Source organism: Leptosomus discolor, chromosome 1, assembly GCF_034619465.1.
Source record: "Leptosomus discolor isolate bLepDis1 chromosome 1, bLepDis1.hap2, whole genome shotgun sequence".
In the NCBI taxonomy this organism is placed as follows: Eukaryota; Metazoa; Chordata; class Aves; order Leptosomiformes; family Leptosomidae; genus Leptosomus; species Leptosomus discolor.
In genome coordinates this window covers 182,251,868-182,270,684 of record NC_141391.1, presented here as the reverse complement: position 1 = coordinate 182,270,684, position 18,817 = coordinate 182,251,868, and the positions used below count along the sequence as shown (strand labels likewise).

General features: G+C 42.4%; 1 protein-coding gene across 1 annotated transcript in view; it reads right to left on the bottom strand.

The window, feature by feature from the left end:
* Positions 1-18,817, bottom strand: part of PPM1H (protein phosphatase, Mg2+/Mn2+ dependent 1H) — a 139,207-nt gene that overhangs the window by 32,204 nt on the left and 88,186 nt on the right. The window contains exon 5 of the mRNA XM_086472329.1: positions 4,873-4,957. Coding sequence (XP_086328455.1) covers positions 4,873-4,957 — 85 coding nt within the window. The remainder of the gene's footprint in view (positions 1-4,872; positions 4,958-18,817) is intronic.

Genomic DNA, 18,817 nt, shown 5'->3' with positions numbered 1-18,817 from the left:
TGACTATCAAACACTTCTGTATCTTTAGAAGGTATATTCAGGCAACTTTGTTATTCTGTGTCATGCAACTGGAATATTTTCTATAATTTTTCTTTCAGAAGCTATTACAGCTTTTTGGCATAAATCTGGCGTAGTTCACATCACGCGTTTTTGGTACTCTGTCATTTTATGGTGCGTTTTGTGGCTGGATATATTACATTCAACATTAGTTGTTTAAAATGGAGTCCGCTCAAGGAAATATTAGTCACGTCCCTTTCAAAAGGCCATTTACTTCCTGCTGTGTTTCCTGGTGATCAGCAAAGCAAACATGAAATTAAGATAAACCTAGACTTACAGACTAGTGTGTCAGTTAATTAGGTGGCAGGGAACATTGCATTCATCTTATCGTACCTCGATAAGGCTTGCTGATACCTTTTCCAACTCCTCCAGTACGCATTACTCTGGGACATCACAGGCACTAGTGGTTTCATTGTATTCTGTGTTATTTTCAGAATTGATGTTTTCCCCTACGTCAAGTATATTTTACAACTTTATGCTCTTATCATATTGTGCCATTTTCTCCAATAGGATATTCTTATATATGGCACTACCACTCACAACAGCAGGCACAGCACAATGCATCCAGAAGTTTTACAAATTACTCAGCCATTATCACATGGACACGTTTAAGCCAAACAGAGATTAAAATGAAAGGAGGTGGTGGTAGAAGCAAAGAGGGAAGTGGGAGCCAATCCTACTCATGAACGCCTACCAGTGGAAGGGAAACTATGGTGCACCAATCCTTTACAGAAACCAAAGGACCAAGGGAGTAGTGGTGCAAGGATTTCACGCCTTACATCTCAGGAAGTGCTTTCTGACTGAAGGATTGATTACCTTCTGCAATAGTCTCACAAGTCCTCTGACACAGAAGTCTGCCTCTGTCATATGGCCTGCCTGAAATCTGCAGCTGTATGCTTTCCTCCCACTGCAAAAAAAAAGGAGATGCAGGTAGAGACATGGGATGACGATGACCAGAGCTGCTCAAAAGTCAGAATGACTGGGTAGTCAGCTTGTTCTTTTGAGGTTGCCATGCCAGAGGCCTATGCCCATGGCCACTCTAGGATACATGGCAATAAACCGGCACTAAAAGGAGAGCTGGACAGGTAAAACATTTGTTATTGCCCACTGTAGGAGCAGATCAGGTTTGAGACCTTCTAAGGAATCTCAAGGTGCACAAGTCCATGGAACCTGATGAGATGCATCCATTAGCCCGGAGAGAACTAAGCCACTATCCATCATATCTGAGAAGCTGTGGCAGTCTGGTGAAGTTCCCGCTGACTGGAAGAGAGAAAACATAGCCAACATTTTTAAGAAGAGAAAAAAGGAAGACCTGTGGAACTACAGGCCAGTCAGTCTCACCTCTGTGCCTGGCAAGATCATGGAGTGGATCCTCCTGGAAACTATGCGAAGGCATGTGGAAAATAAGGAGACGACTGGTGAGAGCAAACATGGCTTCCCTGAGGGCAAACTGTGCCTGACAAATTTGGTGGCCTTCTGTGATGGGGTTACAGCACTGGTGGATAAAGGTAGAGCAATTGATGTCATCTGCCTGGACTTGTGCAAAGCATTTCATGTTTTCCTGCACGACATCCTTGTCTCTACATTGGAGAGACATGGATTTGACAGATGGACTGCTCAGTGGATAAGGAACCGGTTGGATGGTCATACTCAAAGAGTTATGGTCAATGGCTTGATGTCCGACTGGAGAACAGTGACAAGCAGTATTCCTCAGGGATTGGTATTGGGACCAGTGCTGTTTGTCATCTTTGTAGGCAACATGGACGGTGGGATTGAGCGCGCCCTCAGCAAGTTTGCCAACGACACCAAGCTGTGCGGTGCAGTCAATACACTGGAGGGAAGGGATGCCATCCAGAGGGACCTGGACAGGCAGGAGAGGTGGGCCTGTGCAAACTTCAGGAATTCAACAAGGCTGAGTGCAAGGTCCTGCACCTGGGTCAGGGAAACCCCAAGATGGGCGATGAGTGGATTGAGAACAGCTCTGTGGACAAGGACTTGGGCGTGTTGGTGGATGAAAAACTAAACATGAGCCAACAATGTGCCCTTGCAGCCCAGAAAGCCAGTCCTTCAAAAGATGTGTGACCAGCAGGTTGAAGGAGTTGATTCTCCCCCTCTACTCCACTCTTGTGAGACCCCACCTGGAGTACTGCATTCAGCTCTGGGGCCCCCAAATAAGAAGGATATGGACCTGTTCGAGCAAGGCCAGAAGGTGGCCACGCAGATAATCATGGGGCTGAAGCACCTCCCCTATAAGGACATGCTGAGAGAGTTGGGGTTGTTCAGCCTGGAGGAGACCTTACAGTGGCCTTCCAGCACTTAAAGGGAGCTTACAGGAAAGATGGGGAGGGACTTTTTATCAGGGAATGTAGTGATAGCAAGAGGGGTAATGGTTTCAAACTGAATGAGGGGAGATTTAGCTTAGGTATTAGGAAGAAGTTCTTCACTGTGAGGGTGGTGAGACACTGGAAGAGGCTGCCCAGAGAAGTTGTAAATGCCCCCTCCCTGGCAGTGTTCAAGGCCAGGTTGGATGGGGCTTTGAGCAACCTGGTCTAGTGGAAGGTGTCCCTGCCCATGGAGGGGGGTTGGAACTAGATGATCTTTAAGGTCCCTTCCAACCCAAACCATTTTATGATCTCCAACCCCCTGCCCCTCAGTTACTCAACCAGTATAACCTGAAGCACAGTTTTGCCTAAGACTAGGCAGGAAAACTTCATAGAGAGGTGCTCACATGACCTGAACAACTTGATATCCCACAGATTTCTTTGCACATGGAAATTAAGGCCCAGAAAAGAGGACTTAATCCCACATCCTGTGTGGCTGGAGCAATCAATAGGCACTAAAGGCAGAGGAAAGCTCCTTCACCCTGACTGTGCTAACAGTGTCTACTGCACAGGGAACCAATGCTCAGTAGCCTGCAGACTGTAAATCCATACCCTCCCTTTGCATGTGCAGTAACTTCCCCACAGTGAGCAGTATCTCTGCATTTACCAAGTAAAATATTAATGTTAAAATGATTAAGTGCTTTTCTTCCTATTGCGCAGGAAGAGTAGAGCAACATGTTTGAAATGAAAAAACCCAGCTTTAAACTGCAAATAAGAATATAAATCCAAAGTAAGTAACTTTCAGATAAGAACAGCAGAAGAGAGATGTTGATGGTGCAACAGACTGATAGCAGAACCTGGGGACAGCTAAGGTGAGTAAGGAGAATTATTTGGGATTTAATCAACAAGACAGATGCAACCTTTGGAGCGTAATGTTTTTGCCAACCTTGTAAGAAATTCGGGGGTTTTTTTTTTTTTTGAACACTAGAGTAAAAATGTTACTTAAGGAATGTTATGTTTGAAATTATCTCTAATTTTGTTTCACGCTCTTGCTATCTTACATGTATTTTCTTTGAACATGATACCCATAGCCCTAACATATTTGTTACATATAGAATTAAAATAAACAAAGGTCAAGGAATTTTCCAAAGGAAACAGCAGAAATGCTTTTCAGATCAGCTGCTGTTTTCAAATATAAGCCAGAAAGGACATCAAAACACACACAAAAAATCCCTTGTAGGCAATGCTTTATCTCCTATTTCCTACATAAGTAGCAGACTCCCTAGATACTAAAGATACCTTTTGTTTTAAAGGCAAACGAACTATTTTAAATGTAACTGAACTGTAAATATTTATTAGGCCTTTTTTCCATTTGGCTCCCTGAATAAGAGTACTACCAAAGCAGTATTTCCTCTGAAATGTTCAGCTTCAAGCCAGTGAACCTGACTAAAAAAATCAAATGTGACAACTGCAAAAACATCTACAATTTTTCTTTAATATCTTCCACCCCCATCTTCAAGCACCGGCATTTTGCCTAGTTTCAAACCACAGTGCTTTGGCCACGCTGAAGATGAGAGACACCTTAAGACTAGGAAACGCCACTAGCCTTGGCCTGTCCGCCTCGCGTCAGGCAAGGCTGACAATAAGTCTGCCTTGGTTTAAGCTTAACTTTCTACGAGAAAAAAAGCAGGAGACCAGGAGAAGCACAAAAGAAATCTCTCTGTCACGTTAGGAATGACATTTTGACAAACAGTCAACCAACTTCATCCAAGTGATCTTGCCATTGATAAAAATTTAAAAAGTAACAGGATTGTTTGCACAAAAAAAAAATCATACATTTTGACTTATGTTTCTTGGGCAGCTTATCAGCCAACGCAACTTGGTGTATAAAGAACCCCACATGTCCTCAGCTAGTCACCCTTCCCAGCTTCACGGGGGCTGCTACACTAAATGAAACCAGTCTTTCTTCACCCATCCTATCCTACAGCTACTAATGCTCACTGAGATCATCTCTAAGTTGCACACCTTTTTGCTGATTAAAATAATATTAGCATACTATTAAAGCAAATGAGTAACACCCTGCAATATCGTTCACACGCACACAAAGAGCAGTCTGTGGCAGTTTATGCTGTCACATAGTAAACATTGGGATGGACTGAAATACCTCTGTGGCTTGTTAGCTCTTTGTCTGAGCTCTCATTATCCAACACCAATTTGCTGCTGAAGTCTGCAGCTGAACAAGGTACACAAGCCCAGCCATGCTAATCGGTGGCCTTCACAGAAGAGGTAAGACTCCTTTCATCAGCATTTACACCACTAAGCTTTTCTCCGCATTTGCTGATGGCTAAAAGACATATGTGGTTAGTCACTGGTGTTCAGTGGACACATGGTCCTTCACTAAGCCACAGTAACTCAGCAGCATGTGTCTGAACCTTAGATATTACCAGGCAATGCCTGGCACAGCAGCCTCTGATTTGGTCCTCAGGTCTCTTACCAGGTACTGAAGTCTCTGGCGTTCGGTCTCTGGAGTGAATTCTGAAGACATTGGAATGACTTCGCCATTTCGGATTATTATAGCCCTGTAATAACAATAAAACACCATCAGTATAGGGAAAAAAAAAAAAAAAGTAAAAAAACACGCAGAAAACCACAGGGTACAGTCACACTCTTATTCTCTTCACAGTCACAGCAAAATAAAGCCATTTCTTTTCTACTGAAGTTGTCAGCAGAACAGGATAATAATTCCTACCCTGGATCCTTTAGGCTGGATAACAAAGTATATTTGTATATGCCAAGTTCATTTCAGAGCTCACAAAAACATCCAAGCAACAAAGGCAAGAGTTATTTCAGTTGATGTCTACAGGGTATCCTTATTAAGTGAAATACAGACACCCAGAGGAGATGCTGCAGAATCACTGATTGTAGAACAACTCTTTGCAGGCTTTAATCCCAGTTGTGGCTGACACTGTCTAAACTACTGGCTTCAAATGACTCATGCAAGCACTTTCCAATTATTGATTGGTCATATGTCATGTCAGAACATTTCTACTCCAACAGCAAATGGAAATGGCAAAGCAAATCCTGTTTAACACAAATTTAACTAGTTACCTGCTGAAAGATGACAGGTAATGGAATGACTATAGATCAGCCAGGAGATTTCACATATACTTCTGCAAACAGCAGAGAGGCAATTCTCTCAAATACCTGCCTGTTGCCTCTTAACAACCTGCCATGCTGCATGCAAAATATGGCCCAATTCATCCCTGGTGTAATGCCACCGGCTGAAACACAGTCACAAGAGGGAAGAATTTACCCAGTATTCCTACTGCGTTCTGCAGTCACATATTCACCCACAGAATTGCATTCTTTTATCTTTCCATTATTTACGCAGCTCTGTAAGTATAGTAATGCTTGGCTCTTTTGAAGAGCTGGATGAACTATGTATCATCCCAAAGATTTTAATGTTTTGGAGCTTTCTCTCAACCATCAGGAGATTAATTCAGTGCTTGGATAGTAGCAGTGCACCAGCTCTCCTCTTGAATCTGCACAGAATTTGGTGTAGATAAAACAAGCAACTGTCACTTGGATTCCAGTTTCTGTATGTTTTAAACGGTCTCATTTCTGTGATCTTTCCATCCTGTTGGTGTGATATTTATGTGCTAGCTTACTTCTCGTGATAATTTGATCAATTTGCTGGCATTGCTTCTATGCCAGGTATTCTGATGGCACTGCAATGCAACCAACAAATATGGTAGGCACACAAAGACTGAAAACTTAACAACTAAATTCAAAACACAGGCATCTTGAGAAAACCAGCCCAGGTATAAACCAGCTTTGTAAAATCAGTGGCACTAGATAACTTTCCAAGTCTTCTGGATACGACATTGGACTAAAATTGTCTCTGAATGATCATCTGGTATTGCTAGTATGCAAAAGGAGGAGCATTACCAAAGAGGAAAGGAAGTGTTTGCATTTATGAGATTCACATGGCAAAGACCAGGCAGGTACAGGATGGCACTAAAATGGGAGAGGTGGGAAAAGGCTCTAGTGATGAGGGGAATACAGCTCTGCTTTGATAGGTAACAAATTTACTGCTCCTGGACTCCCAGCACTTCCTTGCAAATAACTCTGTGTAGAAATTAGAAGTGGCAAGAATGCAACTGACATACTGAAGGCTCCCACTGGTCCTCCACTGCTACAATTAAAAACAATATCATGTGCTTGAAACATGGTGGTTGTAACTCATTAATTTCTTAAGAGAAATTTGTCCAGAATTTCTGATGGAATTTTCTCCCCTTTATGGAATCTGAATACACTACAGGCCCTCAAAAATGCCAGTCCAATTAAAAATAATAAAGGTTTGCTGAAAATTTTTCTTTCGGATTTCTGAGACAGACATTTAAAAATGACTCTACTACCTCTTTTCTGCAATAACACCTTTGCTTTTATTTTTGCAATTCCTATGGTATTCAGCTTTGAACCAGAACACTTACTCAAAGACAGTGAACAGTTTTTATAACCTTTTTGTATGTAATTCGACTCACTTGAGTAGGCCTCCATTTAAAGCGACTGTGGATTTAGTACAGACCAAGTACTCTGGCAACAGTCGAGACCAGACTGATCAAAGGAGCTGATCAGACACTAACCAAGTTTTACACACTAGTTTAAGAGAGTCATAAGGGATCTACTGATCTCGTGCTTGGCTGAAAGAGCTAATATAAAAACATTGATGTAACTGCTACTGCATCAGGCTAATTTTCTAATTATCCTTTGCTTCCCCTTTAATCACTATTTCACAGGAAATCCATGTTTTAAAGACCACTCAGAACAGCCTGGGGTTCACCTTTTTCTTTGTGCACAGTGACATACTTCCCATACACATTGATAGCTATCATTCTCACTTCTATGGGTAGAACTGGGCCCTGAGGGACTCGCATCATATAAAAAGCAATTCAGAGGTGACTGGGTCAACCTTTCATGGCTCAACTTATTTTCACTAGAAATCGCAGCCACCTAGGATGAAAAGCACAACCCAGCACAAAAAAAAACCCAAAAAACCCCATCCCAAAAACCCCAAACCAACAAACTTTGGGGGGTGGTGGGGGCTGTGGGGCATTAAAGCAATGCTGTGGATAACTGATAAAACAGAGTCTCAGTTATATGTTTTTCACCAATGTTTTCAGCACTTGGACTTTATTCAACTTGAAAGTTACAGCTGCTCATAAGAGTCAACTGATTTGATCTAAGGAATTAGACAGCTCTAGATATGAGTAATGGGAGGGACGCGGACATACATGTACAGGTCACTGGTCTGTCAGCTGTGGTGGGCTCATTATCCCCTTACCAGGCTTTTTACCTTTCTGCACCAGCTGCTTAGCTGTTTCATGACAGGAAAGGGTATTTCTGATGGCCAAAGTGACAAAAACGGACACATTCATCAGCCATCTCAGTGGGGCGGTTGGGTGCGAAAGCCTGGCCTGGCAGCCACCCTGCTCAGTGGGATTTTCCCCTGTGATTGAAGAGGTGCCGAATCAGGCCCTAATTGGGTTTGGAGACTGAACTGCCCTTTCTGTGACCTCACGGTGACAGAGCTGCCAAGCACCACCGACTGAAGGCTTTTCCCACCAAGCAGCCTCCAGAGTCCTGAATTCAATAGCCCAAAGTCAATAACTGCTCACGGCGAGGGAGCCTGGCTGACGCAGCAGCCGCAAACAGCCCAGGAACTGCTTTTAGAGACCCGCTCTATACGGTCCTGCTGGACAATTAATTTTGACTTTACACTTCCTAATGGGCTAAGCAGCAACATGGCGTTACGTGAGCATCACTGCTTCTGCCATGCATGAGAGATGTATGTATGCAGTGACATTGTGCTCTGAAAGTATTTAGCTCCCCATACATTGTGGAAATATGAATGTATTATTTTATACCAGAATACAGCTGTCCTATTAAACTGTCAGAAATAGCTACACAGGAAGCAAGAAGAACTTGAAGAGATGCAGTGCCCAGACAGCATCTGATTCTGCCATGTTTAATAGTGACATTTTAATTTCAGCCACACTGGTGAAACACATTACAGCAGAGCCACAGGGCGAGCCTGCCAAAAGCAGACGGATGATTCATGTTTGCAGGGAACAAGTATGTCAACACTAACCAAATACTCTCTGATGATAAGGTTGCTTCAGACCCATACCAATTATTAATTTGTATCATCAATGAAGTAGTAATTAAAAAACAAAAGTTTTTTTGGCAGAATAGGAAATCGGAAGTCATAGACCTGCAGTCCCTTCGGTGCATTGCCCTCCACACTCTATGGCTTTGATGCTCTCTCCATGCAGCATCATCCACAGTGAGCAAACAGGAGAAACTGCTCTTGAGGCCATGGAGGCCATTAAGTCACTTATTTTGATCCCTTCTGAAAAAAACCTACATATTTTCCTGAGTCCTCTTCCCTCTTTGTACCATCTACCTACAACTTCCCACCCACAAGCACCACAGGATCATACTCGCCCTTGTGTTTCACAGATACCTGCTCTGCACAACAAAAAGTATGTTCACTAATCCAGTGCTGGTAAACATACACAGAAAACAGGAATATACCGGGGGGGGGGGGGTGGGGGGGGGGTTGGGGGAGGAGGAAATCACTACCACACAGCTGTAGTAGCCTAAAATGGAAGAAACAAAATTCTGATTTTGTATCTCTCTGTGGAGCAAGGGATGGGCCAACACCTCGGTGCGTAAGGTGGGACTGGCAGTCACAGCAAATCCTGCAGCAGGTTATGTCCACTTGGTCACACGCAAGTGAAAAGAAACACCTTAAGAGGCTACATGTAAATCTACAGAAACTACTACATTTATCTTTTGGACTGACATAACTGCATACACCATGGTGATCAGCTAAAGATCTTTTGAGTGTTTCAGCATTCACAGAGAACCTTAAGTATATGATTATTTTCTACATTCAGATTCAATACTTTAAAAGAGTATTTGGTGCTTTAGTATATATCCCCTTTTAAAATGTATGGTGAATGAAGCAACAGAAGGGTAAAAATCTGCCACTGCGTTGTACTGCTGCTCTCACACTCAGTGTGTAGCAACAACACTGGCTTAAGAAAACATCAATATACCAATTGCTTTTGCATTTTTAATATTGTTAAAACAGCCACCTCTCCTTGAATCAAGCAGAGGTTTGGGTTTTTTTTCCTTTGTAGAGAACACAATCAACAGAATTGCACAGCATCCTTTCTGAGTTTCTTATAATAAACAAACAGAGGGACACTCACACATTTTAGAGGAAGCTATTGTTGGTTACTCTCATTTAATCATACAAAGAAAGAAACACTTTAGTGAACAAGGTCAAAAGTGTAATTTCACTGCTGTCATAGGTCTGTTGGGATTCTGGTGTTCAAAACAAAGAGGCATCTCCTACTGTTAGGAGTATTCAGGGGACACCCTGATTCCATCACACACTTTTCAGCCAAAAATTATTTGAAACTCAACATTAAACTGCACATTTCTACCACAGAGGATAAAAATCTGGTGAAGGTGACAAAGAAAGACCATTTGGAAAACCCTTCTTGACAGCGTGTATCAATTCCAAGCCACAGGGAAGATGTATCCATTTTGTCAAAAGGTGTTAAGCATTGTGGCTTCGGCACAGACGAAGCAGAAGTGTCTGGACTGTCTGAAGAGGTATTAGAAATGTGTCAATAGAAAAGAAAGAGGGATTAAACTGACAGAAAGAATAAGGCAGGGTTTTATTACATTCAAAGGGGAACCAAGCAGTAGATTTTAATTAGGTATGTCACAAAATAGGTGAGGAAAAAAAAAAGTAAATCCTAGGACTATAGAATCAGTCTAGATGGTTACTTGTTTACTATGGTAACTAAATGCATATATTTAAAGAAGCCAAGGAATACCAATGCTAATGCCTGGTGAGCTTCAAACCAGTTTTGTTTACTTACCTTTTCTTAATTGCTAAGAAGAGAAAGTAGTGATTATAAAAAGATTCCAAAAAAACGTTTCTCTGTTCTCTAAATGAAGTACTGGAACTTACAGCCATTACAATTACTGATGACTTTTAATACATCCAGCCCTGGCACCTTGGTTTCACTTATTATGAACTGAATTACTCTCCCTTAGTCCCACGCAGACTCATTTCTCAATGTTTCTTTAGAAACCAGGTGAACAAACACCTCACTTCACTGGCAATAATCATGGAACCATAGTGCAAAGCCTTTAAATGATTTCCTTAATTTTATGCACTAAGGCAGGCTGAGGATAGTGAAACAAACCATTATATAACGTTTGGCTGGCATTAAAACAGGTCCCAGCGATGACATATCCATCACCATAAAATTCAGAAGTGAAAGCAGCAACCCTCAGCAACGCCAATGGAAAAAAACCCTGGCTGCCTCCCACCCGTAATACCCAAGAGATGTTTCAAAAATGCCCAAACTCCTACTTGGCATTGCTACCAAGAAGAAAACAAGCAAACCAAGGAGGGGGTAGAGCCAATGAAAATTGCCTCTGTCCTCATTTTCCATCTACTGACACTCAACAGCCCTGCCACCTGGTTTCTTCAACACTTTTCATCACAAACTTCAGGCTGTCCACAGAAATATTGCGAACAGAATAGAGGCACTGGATCATTTTCCTTTCAGCCGAACAAAGCCAACGTTAAGAGGGAACACACTCTCCCTGCTTGTGGCTCTTCCAGTAACGATGTAGTCTCGTTGTGTATGCCGTGGTTAAAGCAGGCTGCTCAGACACATTCATTCATCACTGGGGGGGAACTTCAGCTCCCTCTAGCCAACAAAAGGTGTGGGAACTTGCCTTGGTGAAGTATTGCACAAAGGCAGGGTTAAAGTTATCTCTTACAGGAATGTGCTTCGGCATTTCCTGCAGGAACAATGAAGAACTCTCCCGAACTTCTGCTAAGGCTTTTTGCAGACTGCCAGCCACCCTGGCTGCTCCAAGGGTTAATGTCTCAGCAGCACAACTGCCAAGTACAGCCCTACTCCCGCAGGACACTGACCTGGTGTAATGGGTCTGCCTGAGGTGCAGCCCTCATCATGCTGTGCAGTGGTAGCTCGATAACACAGCGGTGTTTTGACTACTGCTGAGCAGGGCTCACACAGCACCAAGGCTGTTTCCCCAACATTTCCCCAGCAGGCTGGGGGTGGGTAAAAACTTGGGAGGGGATGTAGCCAGGACAGCTGACCCAGACTGACCAAAGGGATATTCCATACCACATGACGTCTGCTCAGCAATATAAGCTGGGGAAAACAGGAAGAATGGGGGGACATTAGTTTCGCGTTTGTCATCTGGAGCAACCGCTACACGTACCAGAGCCCTCCTTCCCAGGAAGTGGCTGGACATCGCCTGCTGATGGGAAGTAGAGAATCAGATCTTTTGGTTTGCTTTTGCTTCTGCGCACAGCTATTTGCTTCATTAAACTGTCTTTATCTGACCCACATGCCTGTTGTTATATTTTCTCTCCCCTGTCCAGCTGCGGGGGTGAGAGTGACAGAGGGGCTTTGGTGGGCACCTGGCATCTGGCCAGGGCCAAACCACCTCACCTGGTGTTCCCAGGTATTTCATTCAAGGGCCTCTTTTTCATGTCCTCACACCACCACGGAGCCAAGCGTGCTACAGCTCTCCCGTGGCAAGACAAGAACGTCCTCCTGCCTTTGAAAAGACCACAGAAAGAAGTTATGAAATCCAGCCCCTGCAAGAAACCCTGAAAGTCACCTTTCAGAGGCACCTACAAGCACGCGAGCTGTCCTGTGCACACACATGTAGAGCTTTACACTGTTTCCAGCTACCTGACTCATTCTTATTTACATTTCTAATGCTTATTTAGCGATTCCTGTGGAGAAGACCTCCGGGTAAAATGAGGCTGCTAATATACTTTAAAGCCACTATTCTGGTGGTCTGTTTTTATTAAATGAATTGTATTATTTTTAATAAAGGATCACAAATGGGCAAGTAGAAGCTATTTCTCAAAGCAAAATAATATTCATAGATTTCCATGGAAGGGCTTACTTCTCATCTATGGTAGCACCTGAGCCAGTCAGCATCTTCCTTACCGCCACCAAACCCAATAAAAATCGGAAATTTTAGAACTGATCTCACATTCCGTCCCATGTATTCAACTAACAACTTAGTAAGCAGGAGCTACAGGGATTTTCTACTCCTGGCAGCCTCCCTCTGCCCTATATATTGCATCCAACAGTGAGAAGCACTTGGCCGTCACCAACACTGTAACTAAATAACTTCACTTGTTTCTGCATCACTACTCACTCTACTATTTCAAATTAAATATAATACTGAGCTTGCAGGTTGTCCACAACAGAGATAGCTTGGAAAAGACACATTGCCTGGTTGTTTTTGACCCTAAGAGCTGCACGCCTCCGGTTCTCAGTGCCTCTTTGGTGGGGTGCAGCTCCATTCCCAAGGGACTCTTCCATGAATTCCCTGCTGTAGTTTAAGTCCTCAAATGTATTGCTTGTCTGATGCAACATAAGTATGGAGTTACTATTAGCAGTTGGCTTCATTAAGAGTGTTCCATTTTACGGATAATTATACTTTTTTTTGGTACTCCCACCCCATCACTAATGAGATGGCACTGGCTATCTGTATGTGATTTTTGTTTGTTTAATCAGGAAAGTACCTTTTGCTATTGAACCAGTGGTGACTTTACATTTACCTATACACTTCTAGTATTGTCTACTCTGGTTCTAGTAGTGCTAAACCAAAAGCCAATGAACTAAGCTAAAACACTCTGTAATTAATTGTGTGTACTTTCCTATTGGTTTACATCCGAACTCACCAATCTTTCAGAGCGGACTTCAGCTGGCAGCTACGAAGCTATTACAAGCCAGTTCACAGTAAGTTTACAGCAATTCTGCTAGCACACAAAAACTGCCCGCCATCAGTTTCAGCATCCTTAGGTTGGAGATTTGCTGCCCTCATGGGATTCATTTTGCCCGTGACAATTTCACTGCATTCTTCATTTGAACACAGCTAAGTCCAGGGTTGCAATGATGATACACCACCACGTTTCTGTATCATGGCTGAACAACATGCCACCAATTATTCAGGCCGTGCCAGAGAAATGAACAAAGACGTGCAGTCACATCTCTGTGGTCAGCTCTCAGCTTCAGGACTGGTATCTGTGGAATCAAAGTGTTTTTCCCTGCTGTCCAGGATATCACATTCATCTCCAGGATGAGTTACTATGGCAACTAAACCTGGGCTTAGTGGATGAAGGCATTGCTGTGCAAGTCAGTGTTTATTTTGCCAGTAATATGGCTGGGATATGGCTGACCACATAAGATGGAAGGAACACGGGTTTTTCCCCCCCTGGTTTTCACTGTCTTACCACTGAGGAAGTCATAATGACTTTTAGCACCTAGAGCATCAAAGTAGATGTGATCTCAGCTTTTCTACCCTTCAGTGGCAGTTGCAGGATATTGGGACTAGCTGGACCGAGAAGTAAAAGCAAACTGAAAGTTGCACTCTCTGCTCTCTCTGCATCAGTGAATTTTTACCCAAGCCCTGCTTCATTCACCCATGCAGAAGTGACAAGGGAAGCCCTCGCTAAAAGCCCCAGGAGCAGGGCTAAAGCTGCATTGCATAGCTGCTGCTGAGACCGAACAGCCTGGGCTGCCTGGGAAGTGCACGGAATTCAGAGGATGAGAAAAGCTTCCCAACACAGTAAGGACCGCAGCAGTCTTGAAACATTCGCCAAGCAGGGATGCTCCCCCAGCCCTCCTCCCATAGTAAGGACAGGAACTAGAGGTCCAAGGTGCCCAGTCTGCTTGGTGTGCCTTGGCCCTTGCCCTGTAACACTGGAATGAAGAACCTGCAGGTCCCTCTGTGGAGATACAAAGGCAAAGATTAAAAAGATGGTTTTGAGCTTAATGCAGTGCACTGGGCAATCTGGTTCTGGCCTATTTGCTTATACCACAAGCTGCCTCTATTAGAGGTCACAGGCTCTTTACGCATCTGTAAAATACTGGTAAAAGTGTGATTAAAATTATATCTCGGCACCCTTTGCCCATCTTGCCTCAGACACTATGAGCTCCACAGGCTACACATGCAACATACATGCAAAGATATTATCACAATGGGAATTATTCCTTCATTTGTGCTTATATTCACCAACAAAATAGATAGCAGGGTAACTTTTACTTGCAGTGGCAGCAATCAGCTTTTTTTGCCTGGCTTGATTAGGTTTTTCGGTTTTTGCTAGTTGTGGGGTTTTTCTTTCTTTTTTTTTTAAAGGCTGAAAACCTATGAGAATTAAAGTTAACAGAATTCACCATTCCTGGAAACTAATACCAATGAATTGTGGCTTTCCAGTTTACCGATATTACTTGAACAGCCAAAATTCTTCTCCTTCCTCATAATCTGGAACATCAGGACTTCATGAGTAGATAGTGTCCATGTGGTTAGGACCAAGACTTAACTGAATGTACCACTCACCACAAACATTTACAATGGCTTCCATACCTGCTAGATTGCCATAGACATTGCTAAGGCATATGCTCTCTGAGAAAAAACAAGAGTTTAGAGAAGAGGCAGAACATTTGTTTTGACTTCAAAAGCCTATGAACATTTACTGACAAATCAATCATTTTTGCCAAGTCAGTGCTGGATATGACATGCCAGTACCCTGGAACTTGTCATCCACTGGATCACTAGAAAACGTTCTTCCTCATCACTGCACTTCGAGTGCAACAACTTATTTCTGATCCAACACCTTTTCTCCACACCTCACTTAAAGTGTTTCCTGAAGTGCCTCCAAAAGCTTTACCCAGCACAAAATCCTGCAATATTTGAGGTTGTTTCTATTCCTATGAATCCTGTGCTCTTCCTTCTCCCTGGAAGGAAGCTCCCCTTAGCAGAAGTCCTTTCTGCAGGCCTGCAAGTCAGGCTTCTAAGGAAAATCAGCAGGGGAAACAGAGATATGGGACTTGGCCACATCTCCTGAGTGTGACTAAGATGCCAGGCTCTTTTCCAACATTTTTGGCTAGTCAGGACTAGACTTCTCCAGCTACCAAACTGCAGCCAGTGAAGGAGAATGTGTGTGGGAGAGACTTGCTTCATCTTAAATTCAGTCTCTCCTCACTACAGTGGCTCGTAAGCAGAACAGGCTTAGGTTATCTGTCGCCCTGAAATGATCAAACATTTATTAGTTTCAAGTGATTCTGTCAAAGTATTAATAACAATCTAAAAAGGGGATGTGTGCATAGATTGGCCAAAATATAATCCGTAAGTGTTGCTCTTGCCTCTTGGGAGGCATCTTTTGATTATCTGGAGGAATGAGAACTTCAGAGGACAAAGAGGAGTTACCACAGATTGCATTGTCCCAGAGTGAAAAGGCCTTGCATGTGGTTCAGAGAGTTGCAGCTCTTTTTATCACATCTTTAGGGGAAGACAGGAAAAACAATGCTTTTCCAAATACTGCAGGCTGGAGAAGCTCAGGAACTGAGTTAGTCTTTTCTCTAGAGACCTCTAAGCACTGAGTATGAAGCACAGTTATTGTTGTTTATGCAGACACAGATGTAAGCAGACAGAGAGGGCTTAGGCACACCACTCAAAAACCAGAAAATCGACACCATTTAGATTAGAAGATGGGTAGTTAAGGAAATCAGAAAATTAGAGTTTCTTAAAAATACTGTAAACCAAGACTAAAGCAAACTAGCTCTACAGTAGTAATACACTAGAACACTTTTTGGTTTCTATTGTTACAGTTTTAGCACTTCTGGCAAAAAATCACCCTGCTGGACTGCCTTGAGGAAGAGGTCAGATACCATGAACCACAAAAATGGGTCAGAATCATCAATTCCGACTTCTCAGAAATTCTGTTTAAGCTACAGTGTCAGTTAGCAGATGTGTGGCTGTTTGCATGCCTCTCATTTACTTCATAAAACCAAATTAATCCCCAAAATTTGACTTCCTACAACAAGAATTATGTATGAGGGAAGCAGCTGACAAGCACCATGACACAGAAGAAGAGGAAGTGTAAGTGTAGTGAGATTCAACACAAGCAGCAAAACCAGAAAGAACTGAAACAGTAAAGAAAGTAGAATTAAATTTTCAATTCACTATTTTATTATACCGGGAGAAGTCTGTGTTATAAACATGTTCTCCCACATCTGGGCACCTGAAGCACCAATGAAGTTGCTTAACCTGCACCCACATGGAAGCACCACAAAAACCTTCACTCAATGAACTCCTATCATTTACCAATGCCAAATGTCTTAGCATTAATTCTACACTTGTAAAAAGCAGGAGAAAAATCTATTCTGGACATGAGGATGTATGTTCAAGCAGAGGGTGAATATGCCCTGAAAACATAAGCAGAGGTGAGCAAAAGTAAGGAGGCAAAAAGATGATTTAAAAAAGCTGATGAAACAAAGGAAAAAATCCAGTGACCCTGCAAGTCTGTGAAGCCTCTGAAACACCAGGCTCTTCGCTTTGATCCCACGTTCTGCCAATAAATCAAAAAAGCCCAAGAACCCATTTGCAGATCTAGTGAGTGTTTCAGGGCCTATGGAAAAATCAAACCAACTTGTGGTGTTCTGCTTCTTGTATAATAATAAAAGCACAGCTACCCTACATGGCTGCAAGCACAGCACAAAATGGCAGCGCCTGCAGTCTCTTAGTAGCTACTAAGTCAGACAACATGAAAGCCAGAAGAACTATTGTGCCAAAGAGAGTTAATATGATCATATTGCATTACAGTCACTGTAGTGATATTGGGCAAGTGTTATGTTGCACGAGGCTATACAAGAATTGGGCAGTAATCAGTAAATACATTAAGTCCCTGTTTTACTACTGCTTCATCATTAGCTATAAAACAACATCCTAATAAAGAGCATAAAACTAAAAAGAACTGAGATTAAAAAGGCATATTATGGCAGTTGGGAAGTAAAAGTCACTTTAGCAATACAAAATTGAACAATACTATTTAAAAGAATGAGCAGAGAGGATTTACTATTCCTTACTAAAAAAAAAAAAAAAAAAAAGGCAGATATTCTGAAAACCTGGCCTAGTTACCTTAGTGTGTATGTCAAGCTGGTAAGCAAAGCACAGCACCTCAACGCTTATCTGAAAAGCACTATATGTTGGATAGCTGATTATAGCACTATCAGTCCCTCATTAGATAACCTTACATGGACAATGCTAACCACTGAGAGAAAGAGAGAGAAACATTAGAAAAAGCTTTGGCCAATATTCAGACATGAATTTTGACTGTACAAGTAGGTATATTTATGGCAGAGTCCAAGAATGATCAGACAAGCCAGTAGAGAATGAAAGCAGCTCCCTCCAAGTTGTTTTTATCAGGCTCTGAATACATCACCTCATTTTTAGTAGGGTTCTGGTATCATGTGCAGTTAACGTATAATTATTACAGAACTGTGATTGCATCATTAGGAGAAGTTTAATTATATCATTGACATTAGTGATGCCATAACATCAAGCTCAATAATAGTTCATAACATAACCTACAATTAGCACGATTTTTTCCTCCCTTTTACACCAACCAAAAGAGTTCAGCTTGGAGAAGTCTAATAGTCCATACAGAAGCGAGCTAGGGCTGAACCTGAAAGGATTGCTGGCTGGTAATTTAGTAATATGGTAATTAAAGTCTTTTCATGATGTAATTACACATCAACTACAAAAGGACAGCTGCTATACAACACTGCCAGGGTACGTGGCATGAAATGATTAGATTTGAGAAGCTTTGGTGGTTAAACTGAATACCACAGACATAAGTCTGAGGTATAGCTGGCACCGCATAGTACATTATTATTCAAGTCTCACACTTGGCGTTTCCTTAGTCTCATTGTGATAGTAACAGTTTGTTGCATGTACCTTGGTCCTGTGACAGCAGAAGCTGTTCAAAACCCACCTTTAAAAGCTTCTGCTGTTTTGAAATTGCTTGGAATTAAAAGACCTAACCTTCTTCTGGGCAGAGGCAGAACAAATGAGGTTTGCATGAACCCAAAATGTTTATTTCCCACCACTGCATCACAAAACCTCCTCAGACTCTAGTCTGTGGGAAATGTAGCTTGATTTATTTGTAGGCTTTTTCCAGTGGGGGAGCAGAGAGGGGAGAAGGAGAAAAGGCACAATGAGTAGGTGAACTCAAAGAAACTAAAGCTCAACTGAAGAACTGAGGGTTTTGGCATTGAGTTCCAACAGCAAGAAGCAGAAGGCCCCTCTTTGGGTGAAAAAACACCAACCAACCCTGCCCTTCTTCTCAAGAGCAGAGATTTTTTCCAAATAGTTTCCTTATTGTATTTCTCACTGTCCTCATTTGCATCTGTACAAACCATGAAGTTGACCATGCAAGGCACAAAGACAGCAAAAATTAATATATTTTTTCAACTAGCATGAAAAAAACTTCTTGGCTACGTAACTAG